At 43.6% G+C, this 27,389-nt stretch overlaps 1 protein-coding gene across 1 annotated transcript in view; it reads left to right on the top strand.

Annotated features, from left to right (window-relative positions):
- The window catches only part of SAMD4A (sterile alpha motif domain containing 4A), a gene marked incomplete at its 3' end in the record, with an annotated part of 179,553 nt that overhangs the window by 97,546 nt on the left and 54,618 nt on the right, over positions 1 to 27,389 (top strand). Inside the window, exon 2 of the mRNA XM_023760767.1 lies at positions 7,889 to 8,407. Coding sequence (XP_023616535.1) covers positions 7,996 to 8,407 — 412 coding nt within the window. The remainder of the gene's footprint in view (positions 1 to 7,888; positions 8,408 to 27,389) is intronic.

Raw genomic sequence — 27,389 nt, 5'->3', positions numbered from 1 at the left:
GGTCTCGATCATAGAGAGGCTGATAGGCCATTGTATGGCTCTTACTCCGTTTATGGATGGGAAACCACTGGAATGTTTGATCAGAGAAATGGCATGGCTTATATTCTAATATAAAAGGATCATCTGGTTGTTACATTGATAATAGACTGTCGGAGTGGGTGGAAGGCAGAAGCTTGGTGAGAAGTAGACAAATTCTGGATCTGTTTTGGAGATCGGGCAGACAGGATTTACCGACAGGATTTACCAACAGATTAAACATGGGATGTAAGAGAAATGGTCAAGGATACTCCAAGGTTTCAACCTGAGCTACTAAAGAGATGGAAAAATCAAGTGCTGAGCTAGGGAAGAAGAACAAAGGAGCATATCTAGTGAATAAGAGCTCGAGTTCAGTTTTGGACATGTTAATTTTCAGATCATCTGAGTCGAGATGTGGAGAATGCAGTTGGGATAGATGAGCTGGGATAGATGAGTCTGAAGCTCAGAATGAGACCTGGGCTGCAGGTACAAATGTGGGAGGCGAGGCAAGTGGGTTGGGGAGCTGGCCTATTTTATGTGCCTGCTGGGAATGGGCAGCCTCAGACCTACAAGAGTTGGTCATAGCCAGAAGGTTAGAAGCCTGAAGGTGAATCCCAACCCTAATTTGAGCCCTTAGATGAGATCTCAGGACTAGTTCACTGTTGGCCTGGGGTCCTTCTGGAGCAAAAGAGCCACCTTGATCACTCAACCATGCCAGTAATACCCAGGAGAAAGGTGACCAAGATGGAAAGTCCTCATTAAAGAGATGACCAGATCCCTCTGGAGCAGTAAGTGGGTCACTGTAGGTGTCTCTCGGGACCAAAGTTGCCTGGTTCTTGCCCTTTGAGGACAGTCAGGTGTCTTTGAATGACCAGCACCTAACAACCTTCATGTTCTCAGAGAAAGCTCCAGTGGTTATAATGGGCCATGGAATCCACTACATAGATCCCTGCCTTTTCTAGTGAATTCAAAGGGCAGTAGTATTTTGAGGGTTTTTTTTAACCAAGTTAACTATTTTTTGTGTAACAAATTACCCCAAAACTTAATGGCTTCACATAATAACGTTTATCTTAGTCTTCTGAGGGCCAGAAATTTGGGACAGTCTAGCTGGGGAGTTCTGGCTTAAGATTTGTCTTTCACAAAGTTGTAGTCAAGAGAATGACTAAAGCTGGAGACTCTACTTCTGGGTGGCTCACTCACATGGCTGGAGTTGGTATTGGCTCTATTAGCAAGCCTGAGTTCCTCCCTCATGGGCCTCTCCCAGGGTTCCTGGTGTGGCTAGCTTTCCCCCAAGCAAGTGAACCAAGAGAGCGGGATAGAAGCTGCAGGGCCTTTTATGACCTATTTCAGAACACCCCCGCCACACTCTACTGATCACATGGACCTGCTCAGATTACACAGGGGAAGAGAGTACACAGGGTGTGAAAACCAGGGGGCCGCCCCAGAAGCCAGCAATCACCTCCTTGAAAAAAAGGGAGAAGGTTCCTATCTTCTTAATCCTCTGTACCTGGCTAAGCACCGTTTGCAAGTGCAGGAGCTGTGTCTGTCACTCCATAGCATCTGGGTCCCCCGTCACCACCGGTCTAATCCACATCTCTTGCAGGGATCCACGAAATTATGGGGCTGTTTCTTTAGTCATCTCTAGCTCAAGAGAGTACCTTGGGAGACAATAGGCAAGTAAAGGTGCCAACACAAGAATTCCACTGTTTGCCATGGGCATTTGCCATTTCACCCCTGATTTTTTTTTTACGTGTCCTGTCAACTCCAAATACATGGTGTGAGGTGTTACCACTGGCCGTCTGTCCTGGAATTGTGCGGGGTTGCACTGCTTAGAAGCCTTTATTACATGATATGTCTAGGATTGTAATACACATTCTTCCAAGGAACATTTGACCATTGAAGACCCATGAGTATTCCCTCCTTTTAGCACATTTATTTAATATATATACTTCTTGATGTGTGCACTTAATTTCCAGACATTTCTCACATGAGCAAATTGCCTAAATACACTTGTGAGATGCCAAATGTTATTAAACCAAAAACAAGGGTATAATAAAATAGCAATTTAAGGGTAATTTACTAACAACTGGAGCCCTTAAACATTGACATAGTGTTGTGTAGTGCCATTGTATAGTAATAATACCAAACTTGGTATTCAAACACACTCTTTGTCACTCTAAGAATCATTGGGACAGTTTCCTAATCCTAATGGCCTTTAATTATAGCTCTTCTAAGATTTTCTTTTTAGTATTCCTATGTCCCTGGTTTATAAATTATAAATCATTGACTTTTACCTTCATAAAACAGCCAGCAAGCTCGTAACATCTCTGGTCTTTATCCAGAGAAATAATAAAGTATTCAGAGAAAGTTAATAGAGGTGAGTTGGCATCACTAAACCTTGCTGTTCTTGGGCTTCAATTTTTCCAGATTGTCTGCTGAACAGAACGATGTTGGGGTGGATAATAATAGACACTGCCTCACAGAAGTGATCAGTTAATTGACCATTTTGAGGATTCCTGGGTCTTCTCCAGCAAGGAGAATCCACTGAATGCACGTCTCAGTAAAAGCTCTTTTCTCTCTGGAAGATGGTGTGGATGCCACAGAGAAGGCCAGTGGGCAGCTGGCAGGACTGAGCCATTATGTACCAAGTCCCCACATGTGGGACCTGACTTCTGTTTGCAGGTGGAGATGCTCCCTCTCGTCAGTGCCCTGGGGATGCTCTGAGAGACTGATTGATTCTGTGCTAACTAGAAAGCAAGGAAGTAGAGCCTGCAATGCTGGCTTATTAATTTGCCAGGAGGAGCCATCGTCAGAGGGACCAAATGTACTCAGAGTCCATATAATCAGCACAGCAAGGCCACCACAGGAAGCCAAATCATAATCAGAAACCATTTACAAGTATTAAGTTGCCCTGAAAAATCATCATCACAGAATCTAGAAATACATCAAGTCTGTGTGATCAGTTCATTCTCTCCCGGAAGGTACCTGGGAAGCTAAATCATAGACCTAAGGTTGTTTGGTGAAGGGATAATCAGGATGAGGGAGGATAAGTGAGGCTAAGCAGCAACAGGTTAGCTTCATGAGTTCATCTCATGGTGGAAATGACTTTGCCCGAAGGACTGAACTACTCAAAGCCAAATGCCTAAACTTCCTTTTTCCTAGAGGGGCACTCGGATAGGTGTATTCCTTATCTCTGGCCACATAACAAAGCACCCAAAGCATAGCAGCTTAAAACAACAATAAACATGTTATCACACACAGTCCATGGATCAAGAATACGCATGGTGCTAGCTCAGGGTTCCTGGAGTGCAGTCACCTGGAGGCTGAACCAGTGCTGGGCCTTCTGCTTCCAAGATGGTCCTTTCCCATGGCTTCCGGCTGGCACTGGATGGTGACAGGAGGTCCCAGCTCCTCATCAGCAAGAGCTCCCTCCCTGTTGGGCTGCTGGAGTGTCCACACAGCATGGCCTCCCCCAGAGTGTGTGACCCCGGAGAGCAAGGCCAAAGCTGCAGTGCCTCTGGTTACCTAATTCGTGATGTCACACGCTGTCATGCTACTTTCTAGTTGAGGGAAGTGACTCACTAGGTCCAGTCTTCCTTTAAAGGGAAGGGAATTAAGTAGGCTCCCCCTTTTGGAGAAGAGTGTCAAGGAAATTGTGCACATATTTTAAAACCACAATAGGTATCACCTACATTGTCTCTGTAACTCCTTTTTTCCTCTATTTCCATAGCTGACCAACTCTTCTGATCTATCTACTCTATAAATATACTTGTATTATATTTATAAAAATAATACTAGTACACTAATTGTATACTTAATCATCTGTTATATGTATATAATTATATATTTTATGTATTATGTAATTACATATAGTATAAATATTAATGCATTTAGCATGTTCAAGCTCTTCTAGCATGATAACCCTTATGCATCTTTATGCTACTTTGTATACTCCCGTTCTGCCATCTCACCAGCGAGGGGGCCTGGGACAAGTTCCTTGACCTCTCTGTGCCTCTGTGTCCTCATCTGTAAGAGAAGGCTGTAGGACCTACCGCCCAAGGTTCTGGTGAGGATTCAGTGAGTAATTACATGACAGCACTTAGAAGAGTGTGCGGTGTGCAGAAAACATTGAGTCCTGTCAGCTGGCAGCCTGGCCGCTGTGGCAGTGACAGAAACAGTTTGACCCAGTCGGTGTAGCTGGCCCTCGGAAGGCAGTCCTATGTCCATGTTCCCAGCGGCAGGTAAACAAAGTCATAGTTGTCTTCCTGGCCACGTCACAGCCCCACCCCGTCCCAGCGCTGTCCCAAGGACAGAGAAAGAACGGATTCAGGCCTGGACGGGACCGGGCAGCGGCCCCTCGTGTCCCTTTCCTCTCTGCGGTGCTTGTTGCTCCTCTGGAAGCCAGGTTAATGCCTGGCAGAGAGGCTCGCGGGCATAACATGTTTAGTTTGTACTCTGAATCCTGTTTACGGTTTGTTTTTGTTCCTGATTTTTTTTTTAGATGACCTTTTGCGGAAGGGGACAGTATCCAAACAGGGAAGTGACCTAGCAGAAAGCTAGGGAGTTCCTTGAGCCTCGTGCATTTCTATTCAAGGTTGTTCCCAAATTGTATTTTTAAACACATATCTCCAGGGCGTACACTAGCCGCATCTGATCAGTGTTGGCGTCGGACGTGGGTTCATCTTCCTCTCGGGCCCTTTTGCTTCTTGCCAGTGCCTGTCGAGCAACTTGGGCTTAATGAAGAGATTGTGTCTTCATCCCAAGCATATTCATGATTTATCACAAGCCAGGTTTGCTGAAAATGTATTGATAAGAAAGTTAGAATTGGTGCTTTTTCTATCTCCCGGAGCGACTTTAAAAGGGAGGCTATACCTAGTGGGATGCATGAAGGTTGTCTTGTGTCAGGTGGCAGTTAGCTAAATATAGTCAGGGAGCTGGGAGGGACCTGCCGAGGTCATCTCTACCCTCCCACCCGCCTTCCCATCTGAATGTCTCTAGTACTGTGCAAGCCAGTGCAGTAGCCACAGCCACGCATGGCTTCTGAGCCTTCCGGCTGTGGCTAGTGTACGCTGAGTTGTGCTGTTGGTGGTAAAATACACCCTGGATTTCAAAGACTTCATACAAAGCAAAGAATGGAAAATGTTTCATCCATAACTTTAGATTAATTACAAGTTGAAATAATATTTTGACATATTGGATTAAATAACATTTATCATTAAAATTAATTTCACCTCCTTTTTTAATTTTGAATATTAGAAAATTTAAAATTCCTTATGTGAAATTCCATAGTCCATATCAATATCTATCCACTTCCGTAGACCATCTAGTTCTATTCCTCGTGCCCCCAGGACAGACTGTAGAGCCTTTCTTGGAGACTCCTCTGGGTCTTTTGTCATTCTGGCACTTGGTTCTTCTCCACATCCCATCTTAATCTCTCCTGCCTCAATTTGAAGACTTCCACTTCCAAATGACTGTTCATCTCCTTAGAGATCTCTACTGGAGAGGAGTCAACATCTTTTCATATTGTTCAATTGTAAGCTCAGTAACCCCATTGCCTTTCACCTTTTTACTTTGTCCCCCTTTTCCAACTCTGATGAGGTTGTGTGACCTTTGCTGGGTCGTCTTTGGTCCATTATTTTTAAAACTTGGTATCCAGCTCTAGCTGGTTTGGCTCAGTGGATAGAGTGTCGGCCTGCGGACTGAAGATCCTGGGTTCGATTCTGGTCAAGGGCACAGGCCCGGATTGCAGGCTTGCTCCCCAGTAGGGGGTGTGCCGGAGGCAGCCAATCAATGATTCTTTCTCATCATTGATGTTTCTATCTCTCTCTCCCTCTCCCTTCCTCCCTGAAATCAATAAAAATATATTTTTTGAAAAACTTGGTATCCAAAACCACCCACTATCACTCTACTGTGGGCCTGACTAATATAGAGACAAGTAGAAGGAATTATTTCCACCATCAAGTACTTGAATGGTTATTTTGATACATTACCTCATTTAATCGTACAACACGAGGAGAGCAGATGCTCTTGGTAACACTCTTGACTGATGAGAGAGTTGAGGCTCAGAGACGTTAAGTAATCGATTGACCAAGGCTCCACTGCAAATTAAGTGGCAGATCTGGGATTCGTGCCCAGGTTTGCCTGACTCCAAAACCCACATTTTTTCATTACATACCTTGCCGATACTTTTCTCCAAATACACCCCTGTGGTCCTGAGAGGCCTTCAGAGTACGTGCATTTGCAACTTACAGTCAATGATGTCTCTGGAATTTATTCTGATATGTTTCTGCCTTGCTAGAATTGTGAAGCCCTTATGCTCAATCCCAGAAACCCCTTTTCAACCCTGCAGATACTGCGTGAAAGCCAGCAGGACTGCCTCTCCTTGTAGGGACATCAAATTGAGTTTTTCAGGTATCAGGAATGACTTTTCTAGAAGAGAGCTTTCTTTCCTGTGGCCGAAGGTCCTGTGGATAGCTCGGTCCCCAGGACAAGCTACTTCTCAAAGGCCAGTCAAGGCGAAGTGCATTGTATATCCATGTTTACCTAAAGGCAGCAGGTTTGTTTTGATCTGAAGAGATCCTTTTGAGTGTGTTAGAAACAGATCTTCATATGGATGAACCTTGAAGACATTATGCAAAATAAAATAAACCAGTCATAAAAGGACAAATACTGTGTGAACCCATTTATATGAGGTACCCAGAGTAGTCACAGAGACAGAATGAATGGTGGTTGCCAGGGGATAGGGGTGAGGAGGAGATGGGGAGTTACTGTTTAATGAGTATGGACTTTCGGTTTGGGAAGATGAAGAAGATCTGGAGATGGATGGTGGTGATGGTTGCTCTACATTGTAATGGACTTAATACCACGGAACTGTACACTTAAAAATGATTTAGCTCGGCCGGTGTGGCTCAGTGGTTGAGCGTCGACCTATGAACCAGGAGGTCATATTTGATTCCTGGTCAGGGCATATGCCCAGGTTGCGGGCTTGATCTCCAGTGTGGGGTGGGCAGGAGGCAGCCAATCAATGATTCTCTCTCATCATTGATGTTTCTATCTCTCTAGCCCTCTCCCTTCCTCTCTGAAATAAATAAAAACGTATTTAAAAAAAATGGTTTAAATGATAAATATGTTACATATATTTTACCACAATAGAGACAACCAGACAGACCTTGTATACATGGAGAAAGCTAGCTTCCATACGTGATCAGCGGTGGGGCCTGAGTTCATTGCTCCTTTGAGACTTGAGCTCACAGTCGTTTTCTGAGTCAGCTTCTTAGGAGCGAGGTGCAGGCTTACTTCACGAGGATGAGGGGAGTCCTTTTTTTTTCCTTGACATATTTCTCCATCTCAGAAGTCTTACCAACTTCACACAAATGCCTTTACCAGGATGTAAACCACTTTTCCACAGACATCTGGAGGTGGGGGAGGGGTGGGAAGCAGCCTTATCCTCAAGGACTCCAGTATATGGACCCTTGATTAAACTTGCCTTTTTTATAGAGATTTTAGTATTCTGTATCTCCTCCTCCGTCCCCCATCTATCAGAAGATGTCTAAGAAAAAGAAAACAACAACAAAACCCAGGGCTGTGATTCTGTTTGGTTGTACCAAAGTAATTGTAGCCTCTTTGGAGACCTAAGTGAAAAGTAGATTAAGGACCAAAAACATCTAAGAACGTTTGTTCCCTGTTTTACTGAAGGCACTGCCCCCTGACAATCTGAGGTCAGTTATCCAATCTGATGCATGGGCTGTTTTGAGAAAATTTAGTCAGAGCACCTGGATGGGGACGCTAACCCACAGGCATTCTCTTTGCCGTGTGGTGTTCTGTGTCGTTGTGGCCTTGTTTACTTACGTGCCCTGTCTGTTTTCCTTCCCAGGAATCATTAACCAATGGCAACAGGAATCCAAGGATAAAGTGATTTCCCTCCTGTTAACTCACCTGCCTTTGCTGAAGCCAGGAAACCTCGACGCAAAAGTAGAGTATATGAAACTGCTGCCCAAGATCCTGGCGCACTCTATCGAACACAACCAGCACATCGAGGAGAGCAGGCAGCTGCTGTCCTATGCGTTGATACATCCGGCCACCTCGTTGGAAGACCGCAGTGCTTTAGCCATGTGGCTGAATCACTTGGAGGACCGCACGTCCACCAGCTTCGGTGGCCAGAACCGAGGCCGCTCGGACTCTGTGGATTATGGGCAGACACACTACTATCACCAAAGACAGAACTCCGACGACAAGCTCAACGGGTGGCAGAACTCTCGGGATTCTGGGATTTGCATCAACGCCTCCAACTGGCAGGACAAAAGTCTGGGGTGCGAGAACGGCCATGTGCCCCTCTACTCCTCCTCATCCGTCCCCACCACAATCAATACGATCGGAACCAGCACAAGTACAAGTAAGTCCCCTGGAAGCCCTTTAGCGCAGTCTGGTTTGGCGACTTGCTGTGTGTGGCATGCCTGCTGGGAATGTCTGCTCTGAGCACAGGTCACCCCGGGAGAGAAGGGCTGATTGGAATTGGCTGTGGGAAGGGATCTTCGGACCCTGTCTTTGTTGCTCTTTTGACTCTGGAAGGATGAAATGCTGGGCAGGTAAAAATGATTGATGGTCCAAATTTGGGTTACAAAAGAGATTTAAAAGATTTTTTTGAATAAGTTGGTGAAAGAAGGAAACTTCCTGTTTCCACTAATAGAAATGCTTTCACCCACGTGTCTTTCACCCCGGGGTCTTTGGATTTGCCAAGATGCTGTTATGTGTGATTTTCCAAACCTCACTCTAACCCCTGGTTAACCAGGCAGCCTCATGGGCTTTGTGCATTTTTCCCTTTTTCTTTCTTTTTCCTTTTTTTAAAAAAATTTTCCCTGGAATGTTCCCTCCCTTGCATCTCCTGGTGTTATCCCCAGTTGTTGGGGGCGCGTTTCCTCCTGGCCAGGGGGAGCAGGTTTGCTAACTGAGAATGCTGCTCTGTGCTGTGGCCTGGTGTGAGTGCTGTGGTCTTCTCTCGCTCAGTCTAACCTCTTAGGAGATGTGGGTCAGGACCTGCTTTGCAGGGGCACAGGGGCAGCAAAGGACAGCTTCCTACTCTTTTGACCATGAAAGCAAAGTGCCCTACCCGCAGCTGGGACGAGGGCCGGAGTCTTCTCAAAATGCCATTGGTGCTTCTGCAAAGTAGCAGCTTGGGAGAGTGGGCGGTCATGAAACAGAGCTCCTTGATGCTCGTTTGCACGAGTCTGTGAATACAGTCTCAGTGCAGAGATGACTTCCTCAGGGCAACGCTTCTGCGGTTAGAGCTTAGATGCCAGTGAACATGCGGGAACCCCCACCTGAAAGATAGGAGAGTATTAAGAATTGGCAGTGATGGCTTCGTGGCCTCTACCACCACTTGGATTTTTTTGGCAAATGGGCCTTTTAAAATGGCCTTCTCACATATGGAAGGGTGCTGAATTATAACTCCATCGATTGAAACAGTACCATAATTAAGATACTGCAGTGATGATGCTACAACATGAGATTTAAATTCTTCTTTCTACATTTGCATTGAGATACCAATAACTTGCACATTTGGAGAATGGGGTGATTATTGCATCATTAATTTATTATGTCAGAGGTTCTGGTGACTGTCTTTCTCACAGACTAGTAATCCGGGGAACGGTTTTGCTACCCTCCAGTGACGAGAGTGATGCTGGGACTGTTAGAGCAGACGATGCAAGCTGGGGTGACAGAACTTCTTGGCCCGGGTTTCCTGGGTCTGGGACAGAACCTAGAAATCGTTACAAAACTCCTTGACAGCAGGACAGACACAAGCTCTGAGCCACTTGCCCTCTCAAAACTTGGTCTTTTGTGTTGTAAGGGGTTGAGTTGACGTCATTTGTCTGGCCCTTAGTCTTGGGCCACCACCTTTCTGCTCCACTGATTTAAACATTCAAGGTTGGGTCTTGACAAGATTTGTGCCTTCGAGATGGTGTCAAATTGTAGTTAACGGGTACTCGTGTTTTTCACTGTGGCCACCAGCCTCACCGAGAGGAGGAAGTGCGGAGATGCTATCATAGCCTCCCAGATCTTTAGGTCCCTGTGTAGCACTTGAGCAGAAAAGGACTTGAAGGTTTAACAAGATAACTAGATTACATATCACAGGAAGAAGAAAGGGGTTGGAGCCCTGTTCCCGAGCAAAGAAGATAAGAGCTCAGATCTTTCCTCCATAAAGTTTCATTCAAACACTTAGGCCATGTCAACACTTGTATTTGAATGATATCTCTTTAACAAAACATTAATGCCATTGCTTTCCGCCCCTCTGCATTGTCCACAGAGCAGCCCAGCTGGCGTGGCTCAGTGGTTGAGCATCGACCTATGAACCAGGAGGTCACGGTTTGATTCCTGGTTGGGGCACATGCCCCGGTTTTGAGCTTCATCCCCAGTATGGGGTGTACAGGAGGCAGCCAGTCAATGATTCTCATCATTGATGTTTCTATCTCTCTCCCTTTCCTTCCTCTATGGAAAAAGAAAAAAAAAGACAGTGAGGAGCAAAGTGCAAACACTGATACTCAGACAGTGTCCTCATTTGCATCTTCTGTTGGTCACCTGATAAAAGCACCTTTCCTGGGCCCCAGCCCGGCAGAGTGGTCTCGTGGGCCTCGTGGCCATTTCACTGCAGTAGAAAAGGGCTCAGACTTAAGGCTTCAGGGTCCCGTCTGCTGCACTGAAGAGCTGCATTTTTCCCCTCTTTCAAATCGGAAAAAATATCTGCACAAAACAACCTGATTATACTAGTAAGTAAAGAACTGAAATCAGTTAGTGCTTCATATTCTCAAATTACCAGCCACATTAATGATGGTTAATGAAAAGAAACTAACCCCCCTTACACAGTTTTTTATTTTTAACCTCGGTTGACTCCATTATTTTATTCCTTTGATCATTGTGCTCCAGCAACATGCCTTAGCATTTGTGGCCTCCTCCCTCTGTGAATTCTGAATCATTCAACTACCCTGCAAGCACTTGTTTCATCCACAGATGCTTAGTGCTGTGTTTGAGTCTATGGGATATAAGGAAGTTTAAGGGAAGTATTTCCCCCTTCAGGGAGCCTATAATATAAACAGAGAGAGAAGACGTATCAATCAGCCTCACAATTAAAAATTAAATGTTCCCTTTTCCCCAAACTTTTATCCACAGAAATTTTACATAACAATTCATGAGTTATATAAAAATGTAGTTAAAAAAAAAAAACCTCTAAGAGCTGCCACAAGGCAGTATAGGGCTGTTTCAGCTGAGGGGGGTGTGGTGGGGGAGAGTCCATACTATAAGGACTGTGAATGTAGGGAGTGGAGAAATCTTTGTGAACTGGAGGGTCAGGAAAGCCTTGCAGAGGAAGTAGGAAGTGCACTGGGATGGACATCTAGGGAGGAGCCGGGGGAGGGCACTGAGGGTAGGAATATGGGTTGTGGCAAAGCAGTGGAGGTAACAGTGTGCAGGCAGGTTATAGTGTGAGGAGGAAGCAGATGTTCACGTAGGACATGGCAGTGAGTAAAGACAATAAGAATAGACCAAGGGAAGGGGCCTGAGAGCCCTAAAGTGTCCAAGCATGACAACATGGGCATGGGGATGACATGAGCAACATTGTAAGAGATACTGGTCTGTGGACAGATAGCAAGTGATGAGTGCAGAACCAGTGAGTTTCAAAGCCTCAGTGGTGAGGTAATAAAAGTAGCATTAGCTGTGGAGCAGAGGAATGTTCCGAGGTGGATTGCTGAGGGTTCAGTATTGACTTGGACATGCATCACTGATTCACGTATTTGTTTGTTCATTCACTTAGAGAGTGTTCACTGAGCACCAGTATATGCCTCCCTGCTCAAGATACTCAGGCTATGTTAGTGGACAAGACAAAGCCATCCTTCCTCATGGAGCCTGCAGTCTAAGAGATTAAGTGACATGGAAATAAGAAAAAGTAGGATCAGGAGGATCAGACCTACTTGGTGAGGTGGTATAGGGTGATCAGAGTAGACCTCATCGAGCAGGTGATGTGCAAGCAACGACGTGAAGGCGAGGTGTTTAGGCAAGTGGTGTCTGAGGGAGGAGTAGTGCAGTCAGAGGAGAAGCTAGAGCAAAGATCCCCAAACAGAGGAGTGCCAGCCTATTTGGGGAAACGCAAGAAGGACGGTGGCTGAAAAGGGAATGAGTGAGTGAGATACACAGTGGTCGGGGTTACGGAGGTAATGGGAGGGACAGATCCTACAGGGCATGTAGGTCATTGCCAGGAGTTTGGCTTTTACTCTCAATAAACCAGGAAGCTGTTGGAGGATTTTTGGTGAATGCATGACGTGGTCTGACTCACATTTTAAAGGGATCACTTTGGCTGCTGTATTAAGAATAGATTATAGTAGGGCGAGGGTAAAAACACAAAGAACAGTTAAGAGGCTATTGCAGTAATCTGGTGACTCAGACCAAGATAGCTGCAGTAGAGGGGGGCAGGGGGAGACAGGGTCAGAGTCTAGATATACTTTGGAAGTAGAGCCAACAAGTTTTCCCGACAGAAGTAAAGAGGGTGTGTGGGAGAGAATTCAAGAATGACTCCAGGATTTTTGCTTATACAACTAGAAGGACGGCCTTGACATTAGTTGAGATAGGGAAGTCCCTATTTACTGAATAGGTTTCAGGGTAAGATTGAGAGTTCAAAGTCCTGTATGATGAGCTTGCATGTCTGTTAGACAATCAGAGGTGCTTAGTAGGCAGTTGGATTTATGAGTGTGTAGTTTGGGAGAGAAAACTGCTCCAAGATAGACATTTGGAAGTTACTAGCACATTGGGTGGTATTTAAAGCTATGAAACTAATTGAGATTACCAACATAGTGATGTACATAGAGAAGACCAAGGACCAACCCTGGGTACTTCAACAGGAAGGCTGGAAACAGAGGAGGGAGCAGCAAAAGACACTAAAGAGAAATCACTGAGGTTGGGAAAATGTCAAAAGTGTGTGTGTCTTCCAAGGCAAATGAAGACAATGTTTTATGGAGGAAAGAGTGATCAACTGAATAAAATTCTACTGATTGGTCAAATAAGATGAGGACCGAGAATTAATGAAGGATGGACAGTAGATGTAAATTGGGAGTGTTACACACATGGCAGGCATTTAAGGGATGAAGAAAGTTGTGATTCCAAAGAGATAAGAGGGAAGATAGGGAGAAAAACTAGCTACAAACTTGATTCAGAATATATATTGACAATGAGAAGGTGCAGGAACAGTGATGTGGAGGAAAATGATGTTTAGAAGGTATTGAAAATAGATGATGGAACCAGAGTTTTTGAAGGAAGGGATTAGGATAAGATTAAGAGTAAGGGGCAAAAACTAAGCCCTAATATAACAAGGAACAACCTATTTTCATCCATTTAGATATTAAATCAAGTGAGATCTATTAGAGCTTGGCTTTTTCTTCTATGAGATCAGAGAAGAATGGGTTGGGGCAGATTGAGAAGTCTATTGAATAGCATCAGAAGAGAGAGAGAATGTATTTTCCATACCTTACTACGCAGGAGTCTGATGGCCGAGAGCAAGAATGTGTAGATTGTTCATCATACACCTGTGGGACCAGAAAGGACCAAAGTACTGGCCGTCACAAACCATACACAAGTTTTGGTGAACTTTGTTTCAGCCATCACAAGTAATTCAAACACAAGGTGCATAGGACCTGGCTTAGCATCTCTAGGTTTGCTTCCTGTCTGGTCTGCTACTGAAAATGTAAACCATTCAGGTAAAGATCGAGCCTCCTGGTTTTAAGGGCCCACAGCATTCCCTTTGTGAAGGTCAGTGCCGCCATCCTGGCCCCAGACTTCCTGTCTAACCATTTTCCACTCTTCACTAGCAGACCAGGACCTGGAAAGAAAGTTTTTTCTGTTCAGATCGTTGCAATACTTGATTTTCTTGTTGGCATTCTTTACATTTGGATTTGAAAATATGCTGACTTTTGCTAGCTCTGAATGAGGCAAAAACTCAGAAACTTTGGGTAGCAAAAATTATTCCAAAATGTTCCATTTGAACTGCTCCCTTCTACAATTTAATGGTACAGTATGGAACCTTAGAATTTCTTTTATTAATCTCAATGGATTTTTCTGATGATAAAAAATAATACATTTAACAAATTGGTGCCATAGTTCATAAAAAGTAAATCAACTGCAATAGCATACAACGACATAGTGTTTATTACATTCTGGGTGCTGTTCAAAACCCTTTACATAAACAATAACTCATTTAATCCTCATAACCCCATGATATGAGTAGTATTGTTATCCCCATTTGACAGATGAACAAACTGAGGCACAACACAGCTAAGTAACTTGACAGATTCACAAAGTGGATGAACTGGGGTTTGAACCCAGGCAGTCAGGCTCCAGAGTCAAGGTTACTGCTTCTCCCTCCTAATCCCATCCTCAGAGATTGACTGAATTAGTAGCTAGTAGACCCTTGTTTTTCTGTGACCCTGAGTTTGCCCCGCCACCCACTGCATCGGTGTTCTCCACAGCACACAGACCTGAGACCTGCCCACTGCTGTGACTCCCTGAAAAAGAGGAGCCGTTCCTGTGCTCGCTTCGCACTGACCTGTGAACCTTGATGTCAGGCCTTCTTGTTCTGTGTCTCAGCTTTTGATTTGTTTGCTTCTCCTTCCTGATTGCAAACTCCTTGGGGACAGGGGTTGTGTCTTTTTTTTTTAATTGTTTATTACTTTGTCGTTCTATGTTTAGAATAGATTGGGGTTGTGTCTTTTTAAAAAATATATTTTTATTGATTTCAGAGAAGAAGGGAGAGGGAGAGTAAGAGAGAAACATCAATGATAAGAATCATTGATCGGCTGCCTCCTGCACGCCCCCTACTGGGGATTGAGCCTGCAACCCTGGCATGTGCCCTGACCAGAGATCGAACCGTGACTTTCTGACCCATAGATCGATGCTCAGCCCCTGAGCCACACCAGTTGGGCAGGGGTTGTCTTTATCCTTCTTGCCCAGCGCCTAGAACACAGAAAGGTTGGAGATGGCACATTCTTGGCACGCATTTAGCTGCCACTCTCCCGTGGCCAAGAGTCTCTGTTAGATAATATCTGTCTCTTGCAAAGCCCAGATGTGGCCTCCGAATCCTCCTCAATATGCCCCTTGAGGCAGCCACTGTAATTCAGTAAGAGATGGCGTGTGAGCTAAGCCTGTCTGCCCACCCTGCCATAAATGTTTGCTGAAAGGCAGGGACTTAATAAATTCCTGGCTCACTAGGCAGATGTGCATGAAGTTAATGAATTTCCTAAATAAACGAGAAAAATATCTTTGGGAATTCAAGAAATATTTGGTCATTTAGCCATCTGTCATAATCCTCATAGAGACATTTATTGTTACTCCTGCTTTTTGTGTGACTTATTTTACCAATTTGGTCTCAATACTAACATATATACTGTGATCTTGATTGTGGAGGTAGGTATTTGAATGTGTACATGTGATAAAAACACCCATAGAGTAATTCATGAATTCAAACAAACAAAAAATTAATGTGTACAAAAACTGCCAAGATCTGAGTATGATCCATCATCTTGTTTAATCCTATTATGTTAAGGTCAGTTTCCTGATGTTGATAATACACTATAGTCATGCAAGATGTCACCTTGGAGGAAGCAGGGGGATGGGTACATGAAACCTCTCTGTGTAGTATTTTTGCAATTCATTATAAATCTATAATTATTTCATACTTAAAAGGTAAAAAACAAACAACAACAACAACAACAAAAACAGGGGCATCCAGAGCCTGGAGGTTTCTTGAGCTTTGGTCCTTGTTTCTTGGCCTTTCTGGGAGGTAGAGGGTCTGTCCATTTATGGAAAGGATGGTGGCTCAGCCCCATGGAGCTCACACCTGAAACAACACTACTTCAGCAGGCGAGGTGAGGCGTGGGGGCCACGTGGACCTCAGGGAAAGTGGCTCCTTTGGGAGCCCCTGATTTGCAACTGGAGAAACCCTTCATGTCCATGGGTCATCCCTCAGGCCGCCAGGGCCAGCTCTTTCAGAGATACCTGTTTGGCTCAAGAAGTCCTTCCCTTTTCCTCTGCCTTCACATTTTCTTTCAAGGCCACCAGCCACCTGAGACTCCTTCTAGTCAGACTGTGAAGAACCATCAGAACACATAGTCAAGGGAAAGAGAGAGACCGCACAGTGCTGGCAGGCCTGAGAAGGAAAGACGTCTTCGTGAGTGGCCCCTTGGAAACTGAAAAGGGGACTCATTCCGTCTTGCAGGCTGCAGGTCATCCCATCCCAAGCTTTTGGAGCCACTGGCATCATTTGGAGTTCCAATCTTCATGGGATTACTTTGTCTTGTACCAGCAGACTTTCTCGGCGGAAAATTTCTTCCTCCCCCAAATCTAGCCAACCTGGCATGCAACTGAAAAATTCCATTATTGCCTTAACCCCTCATTTGCTCTTCAAAGAGGTAACTCTAGTTGCTTTGCTTCCTTTGAAAAGCATTTATAACAGCTGGCATGAGATATATTTAGTTCAGCTTCCTTCCCCTTGGGGGGAAACTTTTTTTAAGTATGCCACTGGCCTTCCTGACACTACATTGTGAAGATATCTCAGTGGTGTCTTGGAGGACCCAATATTGCCCCTGCCTAATCCTCCTCCCGTTTCCAGAGTCCAGTGGTTTTGCAGGACTGTGCTTTTCCTCACCACGCCTAGTGTTTGTTTTCTGGGGTGTGAGGAACAGTTAGAAAAACACTGTAATAAGCAAGAAGTCCACTAGTTGATTGTGAGTCGGAGATCCCAGTGCTTGAGAAAAGTCAAAGGCCCGCTTGGGCTACATTTATTTGGGGTCATGAGGCTGTGCCATCCGCCCCCCATCCAGGAGGACTTTTTTAGAATAATGACAGTGAGGGCTATTAAATACTAGATGAGCTACAGAGGAAGGCAGTAGTGTTTCCAATTCTCCACTGTACTTCAGAAATGGAATAGATTCTGGCTGGAATAAATGGCTTACATGGGACTAGCCTGGAAGAGGAGAGGAACAAGGCTTGGAAATGGACAGGGAGGCTTCTTTAAGACTCTGAGCCCTATAGTCTTATGATTTCTGTTATTTCACAAGATTTAGTGTCACAGCCTAACAGTGCCTGTTCCACAAACAACTCGATAAGGAATAATCTAATCACAAGTAATTGCATTTACTTATTTTTTACTTGTCTCACTTTTAAGATGTTCAGGGACAAAGTCAGGTTACAATGAGGAAAGTTGTATTATGAATGTAACACATATGTGTGTGTGTGTGTGTGTGTGTGTGTGTATGCAAAGATATTTTTGATAACTTTAATAGCAAGCAAATTAAACCCTAAATTTCATGGTTTCAGATAAGGGTAAATCTTAGTGGCAGCGATTATTGTCAATTGAGGATATACTTTCTCTTAAACACTGTAAATATCATTCCCGCCATTCCCTTACCCCTGCCCTAGTCTTCAACATTCTATTAGGTAAAATACAGCATTAGAAAATCTCAGATATAAGTCAAGTAAGAGAAGGGTATGGAGATAGGGAAGCAAGGTAGGCAGAGGGTTCCAAAATCTTGAGAATGCTAGGAAGGATTTTTGTGGAAGGCTAAAATTCCCAGCATACTCTGGGGTACTCGTTCTTCACCAAAATTTGGATCATTTCCACAGACAAATTCCATGACTGGAATTAGAGAGCAGAGCCATGAGAGCACAGCGCTCGAATTAGAAATTCATTCCATAGCCGACCTGGCTGAGGTGCATCGTTTCGGAAGAGCCCAACAAAACCCGTATGGCGCTAAATGTTTATATCAGATTACTTTACACTTTGGTTTTCTCCTTTGCACAGTTAGACACTGCAATGCAAAGGGAGTTCTAAGGCCAACTGTGGCATTTTAGATGTTCAAGTTTGAGGTGTAAATGATGAGGCAGTCTTGGTCAAGAACAAGAACATGACTTTGGAGTCAGATGACTTAGTTTTAAATTCCAGCTCCATCAGTAACTAGGTATGTGACAATGGACACATTACTTGGCCTCTAAACCTCCTTCCCTCATCTATAAAATTAGAATTGATTGCAGTAGAAACCTCTTAATTAACTTGATCAGGATGGTTAGTTGATGTGGTTATTGCAAGAGCCATTTAAAGCAGGATGTTGTTTGAAAAGGAAAAGACCTTATATGATTTTAACTTAAAGGATAAATACATACACTAATGTGTGGTCTTTTGTGGAGAGTTATGACCTTTGCTTTGGGCTCCTGACTGTGGCAGGTCTTGGTCTTTACTGCATAAGTCACATGCTTGATGCATTATTGTCTGTGATTTCTTTAAAATGGAGCGGGCATTTGAGGACATTTGCAAAAATAATCCGGGTATAGAATCTTTCTAAATTGTTTTTTTTCTTTTAAAAATTTAGCTTGTAGTTCTCTCACACTGAATTCAACAGTATATTTTTAAGTAAAACAATGACTATTTCTAAAGCATGTAAAAAGTTTTTGTGTAATTAACTTTTTTATAATTCATATGTCATCACTGCTGTTATACCTTTTAATTTAACATATTGACCATAATAAGTGCACTGGCATAAACAGGTTTGGGAACAAATTCAACTAACTCTTGGTACACCCACAAATCAGCCGGTGGGAGCAGAAACACAAGTAAATTACAGTCCTTAAGGAGTCAATGAGCCATGGGCACACTAAGTAGTCTAAAGGGACTGGAGAATGCTGGGTTGGTCCAGCAAGTTGTTTAAATGGAGATGAGTAAAGAGAGCTAGTTCTAAGGGTTATTGTGAGGATTAAATGAGAAATGTGTGTAAAGCACTTTCCAGCAGGGAGATGCTCAACAAGTGATAGCCCTCATTATTATTTCTCGCTGGTTGTTAATGCTGATGCATAAGGGGTGCTTCTTCCACTGGCCAGGCTCTGCAGTAAACGAGGGTGCAATGGGCTCCCTCTTCCAATATGCTAACCTGGAAATCAAGATACTTTACTCAGCTCTATGGAGAGGTGAAGAGCCAGCCTTCCACAGATACCACCAGTATCCCTTTAAGGACTGTTCCAGTGATGCATCTTACTAAATACCTTAAAATGGACCAGAAATTTAAAAAAAAAGGGTCAAGAAGAAAGTAAAAATTTGTTAATGTTGCTTCTATGGGATCCATTGCTAACACGAACAATTTTTTTAAATTAGTACTAAGTATAAGGATGTTATTTAATTTATAAAAATGACCCTTAAGTAACAGAATAGGATTGACTGCAGATAGGTGACACATAGATACAGGCCAGGGAGATGTGGCCAGGGCGAGGGGGCCACGAGTTAGTGCCAAGGTGAACAGAGCAGTGGGTCAGGAAAGTTGCTGCCCCGAACTCAGCGTGTGATCTCCCCCTCGCAAGGACTGCTACTTCCTTAGGAAGGCATGATGTGGGGTGGCCCCTAGAGACCCTCTCTGGCCTTGCATTCTATCCTTCCAAGGTAGAAAAATCCCAACTCCTTGTGCACTGGTGGTGAGTATTCTGTACTGTTATACTGGGCTGAGTGGATGGAGGAGAATGAAATGTCAAGCAATGTGTTGGGCTAGTCTAAGAGAATTGGCACCTGCCAAGGCCAGGAGGAGATCCCCCTGCTATTCTCCGAATTAACCATACACTCAGTAAGAACATTATATGGTTTTGGTCCCCCACATTTTTAAAAGAATGCGAACACCAGTAACCAATACCTGGAATATGGATCTGGGAAGTCTGCAGTCAGGGCTTGGGGGAATTACTTTCCCTCTATCTTTTGAAGGGAGTGCCTTGTTAATGCCATATATTACCTATGAAAAATAAAAGGGAGAAAGAAGATATTCTAAAAGAAAAGACAGGGTGCCCTGACCGGTTTGGCTCAGTGGATAGAGCATTGGCCTGCGGACTAGGGGGTCCTGGGTTTGATTCCGGTTGGGGGCATGTGCCTTGGTTGCGGGCACATTCCCGGTGGGGGGGGGGGTGCAGGAAGCGGCTGATCGGTGTTTCTCTCTCATCGATGTTTCTGACTCTCTATCCCTCTCCCTACCTCTCTGTAAAAAATCAATTAAAAAAATCAATAAAAAAAATAAAAGACAGGGTAATGTAGCCTGGAGTAGTATTAATAGGAAGGGTACTCCCATGAGATCCTTGGTCATGTAGAGAGAATAGAAAACTAGCAAGGATTCCAGGTAAAGATCTTGGTGATGGTGAAATTCCAGGGCATGTGGAATCCAAATGTGGATTTTCTGTCCTTTCTGAGCTTAAAGAGAGAAAATTATTAAAAAAGAGGAATTACCAGGTTCAGTTGCCTGGTGCCTAGATCGCAGGCCCCTTGAAAGCCACTCTTGTGATGGGAGTCTGTTGGAAGAGGACCGTTGGAAGGTTCTGTTTTAAGAGATCTGATAAACATTCGGCAGGTTACTGGTCTTGTTCCCATACCACTATGTCAAACATTTCCACAGTGGGAGCAGGGACATGCAGCTTTGGGGCTCTGTCCCAAAAGCTTCTACCCATTTTGGATTAAAAAACCCCACAACTTTTGCTATATCCAAGTTAAAATCAAATTAGACGTGTATCTCTTAGTCCCAGCTTCCCGAGAGGCAGTCCTTGAGTAGCATCAATGCACAAGGGGTGATGGTGACAGGTGTTAAGAAACTGAGCACACTCTCCTGATCTATCACTAGTCTCAAGGTGTGAAGCTCCTGGACCGAGGACACATACTATATACAAGTCTCCTTGGAAGAGGACACATACTATATACAAGTCTCCTTTAAACAGTGCTGTATTCTGAAAACATTGCCGGAAATAACCTTATTTTGAAATGACTTTTTTTTGAATCAGATAGTTCTTCTATGACTTGGGGTACAAACTGTCTTGGTTTTTAAATGATCTTCATTGACAGGAACTCTTAAAATCAGGTAAAGGGCCTCAGCTCCTGAGATTCTCTATCAAAGTTAATGTATAAAGTATTTTAAAATAACAAATGTTGAAAGGATTTCATCGGGTGGTTTTATTTTGTGATAGGTATCGTAGTTCTCTGATTAGTACATTGGCATTCTTTAGGTGACTTACTTGCTTTTGGTTTGCTGTTTTTAACAAGTCCCGTTCATATGTCTTTGGATGGACCGGGTGGGTAGTGCCGCTCATTTCCACCTCAGGCTGAGTTTGTAAATGCAGAGGGAAGTCTTCCTGAATACTTTCAGGGGCTGGAGAGAGAGCTTGTTGAGGAGAGAGCCACGTAAGGGCGTGGCTGGAATGATGCCTGGGTCTGCATCCACTGGATGCGTTGGGAGAATGCTCAAGACTGCAGCACACTTGGAAAGCTGGAAGAATTTCATAGTCATTTGGCCTCGAGATAGGTTGTGAGAAAGGGAATTCTTTCTATATGCTCATCGTTATCGGAGGAATTATTCTGTGCCTGTGATATTGTTATTAACTCTACTAGGTTTAGCAGGATAATTTTAATATCCCAACTTAACATTTGTTATTCTAAAAGTCAGAGCTTACAACAAGTACAATAATGGCATCTTTGGATAAAAATGACTACACTTGTGTGTTTGTTTACTTTTGACAATGTAGCTCCAAGTTCACCTGGAATCTCAAAGCATTGTGGGCTTCGCTTCAAAGTAGGAGAGTTTTTTACTCCCAAGAGGGTCTCTGCTTTGGTTATGAGGCCGACAATGTGGTTGAGACCAGCCAAGTCCCTAAATCTGGACCTGAGCTGCAGATCCTAAATTCAAGGCCAGCTTGTTGCATAGCTCCCCGCTGTTCAGGAATGAGTATTGTCAGTACTCAGAGAAGGTAGATGGCTTGTAAGCAAATAATATGTTGCTTGAGGCTTTCTTTTCAAGCCTGTGAGATCTGTGAAAAAGAATTTAAAGGTTCTTATGGTCCCAGTTCTTTTCCTAATTTTCTGTTGGTGATCTCTCTCTGGCTAGACAGCTGCCTAATTTGTATTTGCTTCTAGAGTTGTTCTCTTGCTCCTCTTCCCCAGCCACTCCATCTGTATGCAGTCCAGAGAGCAGGCTAATTATGGGGTGCTGGAGAAGCAGTTGCTCAGAGAAAAGCTCTTTAAGGGCTCGACTGGGATAGCTCAACGCCGGGGTCACACTCATGACCATCTCCTCACTCATGTCTACGCGCCTGCATATGAGCTGCCTTCCATCCTTTTGTAGTTGCGTGAACAAACTTCATAGAAATGTCAATACAAGAAATAAGTGCTTTTTCTTAAAGGACAGAGCCAGTGAAGGATTTCATGTGTACTTCTTCGGTCTTCACACTGAAAATAGCCACAGAGTGGCCAGGAGAAAAGTTAAGTTCCCATCCTTAACTAAGGCTTTTCATTTTTGGCTGCCCCTCTAATGGCTTTGGAGCAAGAAGCTTTATACACACTCAGGGGTCAAACTCTCAACCTGGTGGGATTCAAGCAGAAAAGGGTGCTGAAATTCCTTGACCCAGGAGATTGCTTTGGCTGGCACGTCCTCATATTGGGTAAATGGTTTACTTCCGGAAAAGTTGACCCTGTGAGACCACCGTGCCACCCTCAGTGGTATGGACTGGAAGAAAGGAAGCATTTGCGGGGGTGATTCACTTAAGAATCCAGGCTTTGGGGAAGAAGAGGGCAGAGAAACATCTTTCCGCTCTGCTTCTCACTCTTTTCAATCAGTTAGCTTAGACTCAGCCCCTGGGAACCCTCCAGACTGGCAAAGATCTGAATAGCTTTGGCTGAGCTGTTGGAACGCTAGAGGAAACCTGCTTGACACCTAGATTTATCTTCAACTTAAAGACTCTATAGAGTCCCAATGCCAAGTCTACCCAGAAATTAGTGAAATTTCTACCTCAAACAAGTCCATGACAGTCCTGAGCATTCCAGTGGGAGTCCTGACTCTAAGCCCATCACTGAGTGGAGTTGGGGTCTTTGGTGCTAGAGATGTTTGCTTTCCCCCAAGTCCTGTAGTTCAAAGATATGTCTGATTTTCCAAAATTGTCCCAACTTGGATCCACCTCCTAAAGTTTCTCTCCAGGAACTTCTTTTAATTATGTAAATAACTCTTCTTTATCAATCCTCTAATTTCCTTAACTTTTTCTCCCCTACTTACAGTCTTTTTGTTCTACTTTCTAGGTGATTTCTATAAAGTTACCTTCCAAACTTACTGTATAATTTTTTAAGTTTTTGCTATGATATTTTCAAATTGCAAGAGTTCTTTCTTATCCGTTGAATGATCTTTTTTGTCTTGCATTCTGTTCTTATTTCAAGGGTGAAAATTTTTTCTAATATCTCTGAAGATATTACAATTGATTTTTGAAGTCTTTTTCTGTTCCCGTATTTGGAGTTGTTTTTCTCTCTGTTTGTTTTGGACCCTGTCTCTCAAATAAGAGTTCTTTCATTGCAGAGGAAGGCACTAGAACCTTGTGTGTGTGAATTTCATCACAGAGAGATTAGGTAGGGACCTGGCCTGAATGTTTGCTGGGGACTCACACATATCACCAGCCCTGATTCTTTTTTTCATGGAGTGTCCATTTCCCCTAGAGGAATCCTTGTCTCCGCCTGAAAGATAGAGGCCTGATTTCCTGGTTCTAGGGGCTGTTAGAAGAAAGATGCTGAGAGGAGACTCACCTGGTTTTTGTGGGGTGGGAAAGAAAACCTAAGGGTCTCTCTGTACCTTCGACATACTCTCTATGAAGCCTCCTATTTTCGACCCCTCTCTGCACCTCTGCCTTCAGAGGTACCTGCTCTCTGAGTCCTGAACTTCTTGCGAGTTCTGCCACGTGAACTGCATGATTCCCCTTGCTATGGGCATACATGCTGCCTTTCTTTGGTCTACTTAGTTATCCCATGTCCTTCTCTTTTCCAGTTTCCAAAATTATGTTGATACCCACTGTCATCTCCAGTCATCTCTTTCCTGCATCCTTTTCCTTGTGGGTTTATGTCTTTGCTGTCATTTTAGTGAATTTGCTAAAGGAACAGAGTAACAGCTGCATAAATTGAAAGTCTAGTTTAATTTACTTGTTTATTATCTAACTCCCCACTTGAATATAAATTCCAAGGGGTCAAGGATGTGATTTTATTCACTGCAGTCTTCCCGTTGCCCAAAATACTGCCTAGCATATTGTTAGATGTTGAATAAATACTTGTTGAATGAATAAACGAATGAATGACATGTAATGTAGATCTCCTTGTACAATGTCTATAGCCTGATAATAACTATCTTAATTATTTTAATCATTGAGGTTTAGGTAATGAAAACAAACTTTAAGCTACTGATAGCCATTGATTTTAAGTGGGGGGAAATCTGTCTCTTGAACTTAATGGAATCGCTTCTCAGCCTTTTGGCTAAGATCAAGTGTAAACTTAATGGAAAGTATTTGAAGTATCTTTACCTCCTCTATAACTCCCTCTTCAACATGGAACTTTTCCTGATAGTTACACTGTTTGCACTGTTGTACAGATCTCTAGGCCTCAACATTTAGATCCTGCAATGCATTGCTTTGGAGTTACGTGAGGGACTATCTGTTTTATATCACAGATCTATTTTTCTTCCCCTTTCTATCAATGGCATTGATATGAAGACTAGTGACCAATGATATAATATGAATCGTGAAGACCAAAAACACTGACATTTCAGTCTTAGCTTCAATATCAATTTTGTTGAGTTAGTTTGGGAATTGCTGTATCTCTCTAGGTCTCTGATAGAGAGATAAAATGGCAAGGGGGTGGGTTAGATGATTCCTAAGTCATATTTTCAAAGTTCCTTCCAGCTATAAAGTCCTGGAATTCTGAGATAATTAGGCAGTAAATAAATGGGGGAAACAAATTGCAGTGCTACACATTCCAGTCTTCCGAAAATAATATTTTTGGAGACAGAGCTCAAGAAGGTAGCACCATCATTAACATTCCATCAGGACCAATTCCATTGGGCACTTAAACAACAGCATCTATGTACTTTTCAATAAAACATTGGCATTGCTCTCTGCCAATTCTTTTGAGGGCTTGACTCAGGAATGAAAAGCTCAACACCCACCGCACTGAGCACTTGGTGAGTCAGTGTTCATTTCAGGAGGGACCATTCTTGAAGCACAGCTCTTCATTTAGGGAAATATCATGGTTATCTTACATCTTTGAAGGAGGGCGGGGGACTAGGTTGTTTCTCTTAAGTCTGTTGCTCCTCCAGCTTCTAATTTAAAATGAAAATATTCTGGTTTGACTTTTTAGGCAGATGCTTTCCTGATTCTGCCCTCAGAACACCCACACAAGACCAAAACCATAAGCTTTGTGAGCCATCTGGGGAAAGCCCAAATGGAAAAGAGATACAGGTGATTTCAGATTCAGTGATAGAGAATCTTCATGCTACTTAGAGCCATGGATTTTAAATTACTGCATGCAATAGCTGGCTTGCAAGGAAACAACATATTTACCACAGAAACAAGAGAGGAGAGCTTTTTTGACTTGCATATCTTTCCCCTGATACTGTCATCCTGAAATGGAGGGCTGGGATTCAGAGAGGCATCTTGTCCTAGTGCATTACCACCTCCTCAAAAGCACTTATGATCCCTAGACAGTTTGGCTCAGTGGATAGAGCATTGGCCTGTGGACTGAAGGGTTCCGGGTTCGATTCTGGTCAAAGGCTTATGCCCAGGTTGCAGGCTTGATCCCCAGTGTGGGGCGTGCAGGAAGCAGCCTATCAATGATTTGCTCTCATCATTGATATTTCTATCTCTCCCTCTCCCTTCCTCTCTGAAATCAATAAAAATATACTTTAAAAAACACACACTTACAAAACCTTGAGATATTGTGACAAATTAATTGAAATTGAAATCACCTAAAATTTTTACTTCCTTCAGCAATTCTTTACCTTCATGCAGAGTGTTACTTAGAATATTAACACTGCCTTACAGCTCCTAGCTGCTGTGTGCTTCTAAATGATGAAAGGTGATGGCTTAATCAATGCTGGAAGATATTTTGCATCTGTGCAGTTCTCTCTTTTATTATACTCTTTTTGGCATCTGTAGCCCTAATGACTAGCACAGTGCCCTGTGCATAGAGATGCTCACTGTTGAATGAGTGAATGAATAAGGAGGTTAGCTTAAACTCTTTCTATAGGAAGGTAACAACTCATATTTCAAAAGTATTATTTCATACATCATCTTAGTGGGCCTTCATCATTGCTTATAGTGTCTAGCATATGTTCAGCAAATGGCAGATGCTTAGCAAAATTGGATGGATGGATGATGCAGGCAGCATCTGATCCCACAGCAACCATGGGAGGGAGGTAGAAGAGGGACTACCATTGTTGTAACTGTTCTCTAGTACACTGAGACCTGGAGCCAACAGACTTGCTCAGGGTTTTGCATATTGAGAGCTCCGTGTCAGGGCTGAAAGCCTAAGCCCAGAGTTCTTTCTGCCACAAGAAACCATGTGGTATTGGGCTTAAGAAGGCAGGCTTGAAAGTTAAAGAACCTTAAGCTTTGAACCTGATTCTCTCTTGCCCCTTCCTAGTTGTCTGATCTTTGATAAGTCCCCTACTCTCTGCACCTCAGCCTGCTATCTGTGAAGTGTGTGTGTGTGTGTGTGTGTGTGTGTGTGTGTGTGTGTAAGGGGAAGGAGGGGGGACCAGGGGGGGAGGGGGCAGGAGAACAATGATGGACCCTACATTAGAAAGCATTAGATGAGGATTATATGGAGCAATATGTATATATATTTGGCCGAGTACCTGATACTTACTCAGCATTGGCAAATGGTAGCTAGGAATGTTGTGCTCAGTCTCATATGGCCTTCTCTTCAGAGGAAAGGCAGTCCTTAAGGATGAGTCTTTTAGGTTGCATCTGGGGAAATGACAGTACAGTATCCCCAGCCCTGGGCAGGTCAAGAAGGAAAACAGAATAAGGAGTCTGAAATTCAGTCAGTCAGTCACACTTTGATGAGAGCCTAAAATGTGCAGGAGAAATGAGAGCATTGGGCTGAGCCTGGAAGGGGGAGGAATGATCTAATTTAGTGCCTTCCCTTTTCCAGAATCTAGCCTGCGGTGAGCAGCTGGCAGCTCCTTTACCCAGACACCCTGGCTGGCTGTTCTATTGGTGTTACAAGGCAGACTTTTAAAAAATATGGAGAAATAAATAATGTGGGGACAATATCTTATCCGAGTGAGAATGGCACTGCATAAAGTTGCTAATAAATAGCATCAGCGCAGAGCGGCTCAGCAAGGGGCTGAGAGATCATCCACTGGGCTGCAATGGCTTTTTAACATTGTGCTCTCAGCTCTGAGAGCGTGGCACATGATGGGCACTCAACAAATGTCTGATGAATTAGTGAATGAATGAATGAATGAATGAATTCATCTGTTCCGACTCCTTGCTTTGCATGTGCAGAACCCAGTGTCACCCACCCATGTAAT

The sequence above is a fragment of the Myotis lucifugus genome, unplaced genomic scaffold (assembly GCF_000147115.1).
Source record: "Myotis lucifugus unplaced genomic scaffold, Myoluc2.0 scaffold_191, whole genome shotgun sequence".
NCBI lineage: Eukaryota > Metazoa > Chordata > Mammalia > Chiroptera > Vespertilionidae > Myotis > Myotis lucifugus.
Note: the sequence above shows the minus strand (reverse complement) of the source record. Positions and strands in the feature narration are given on the sequence as shown.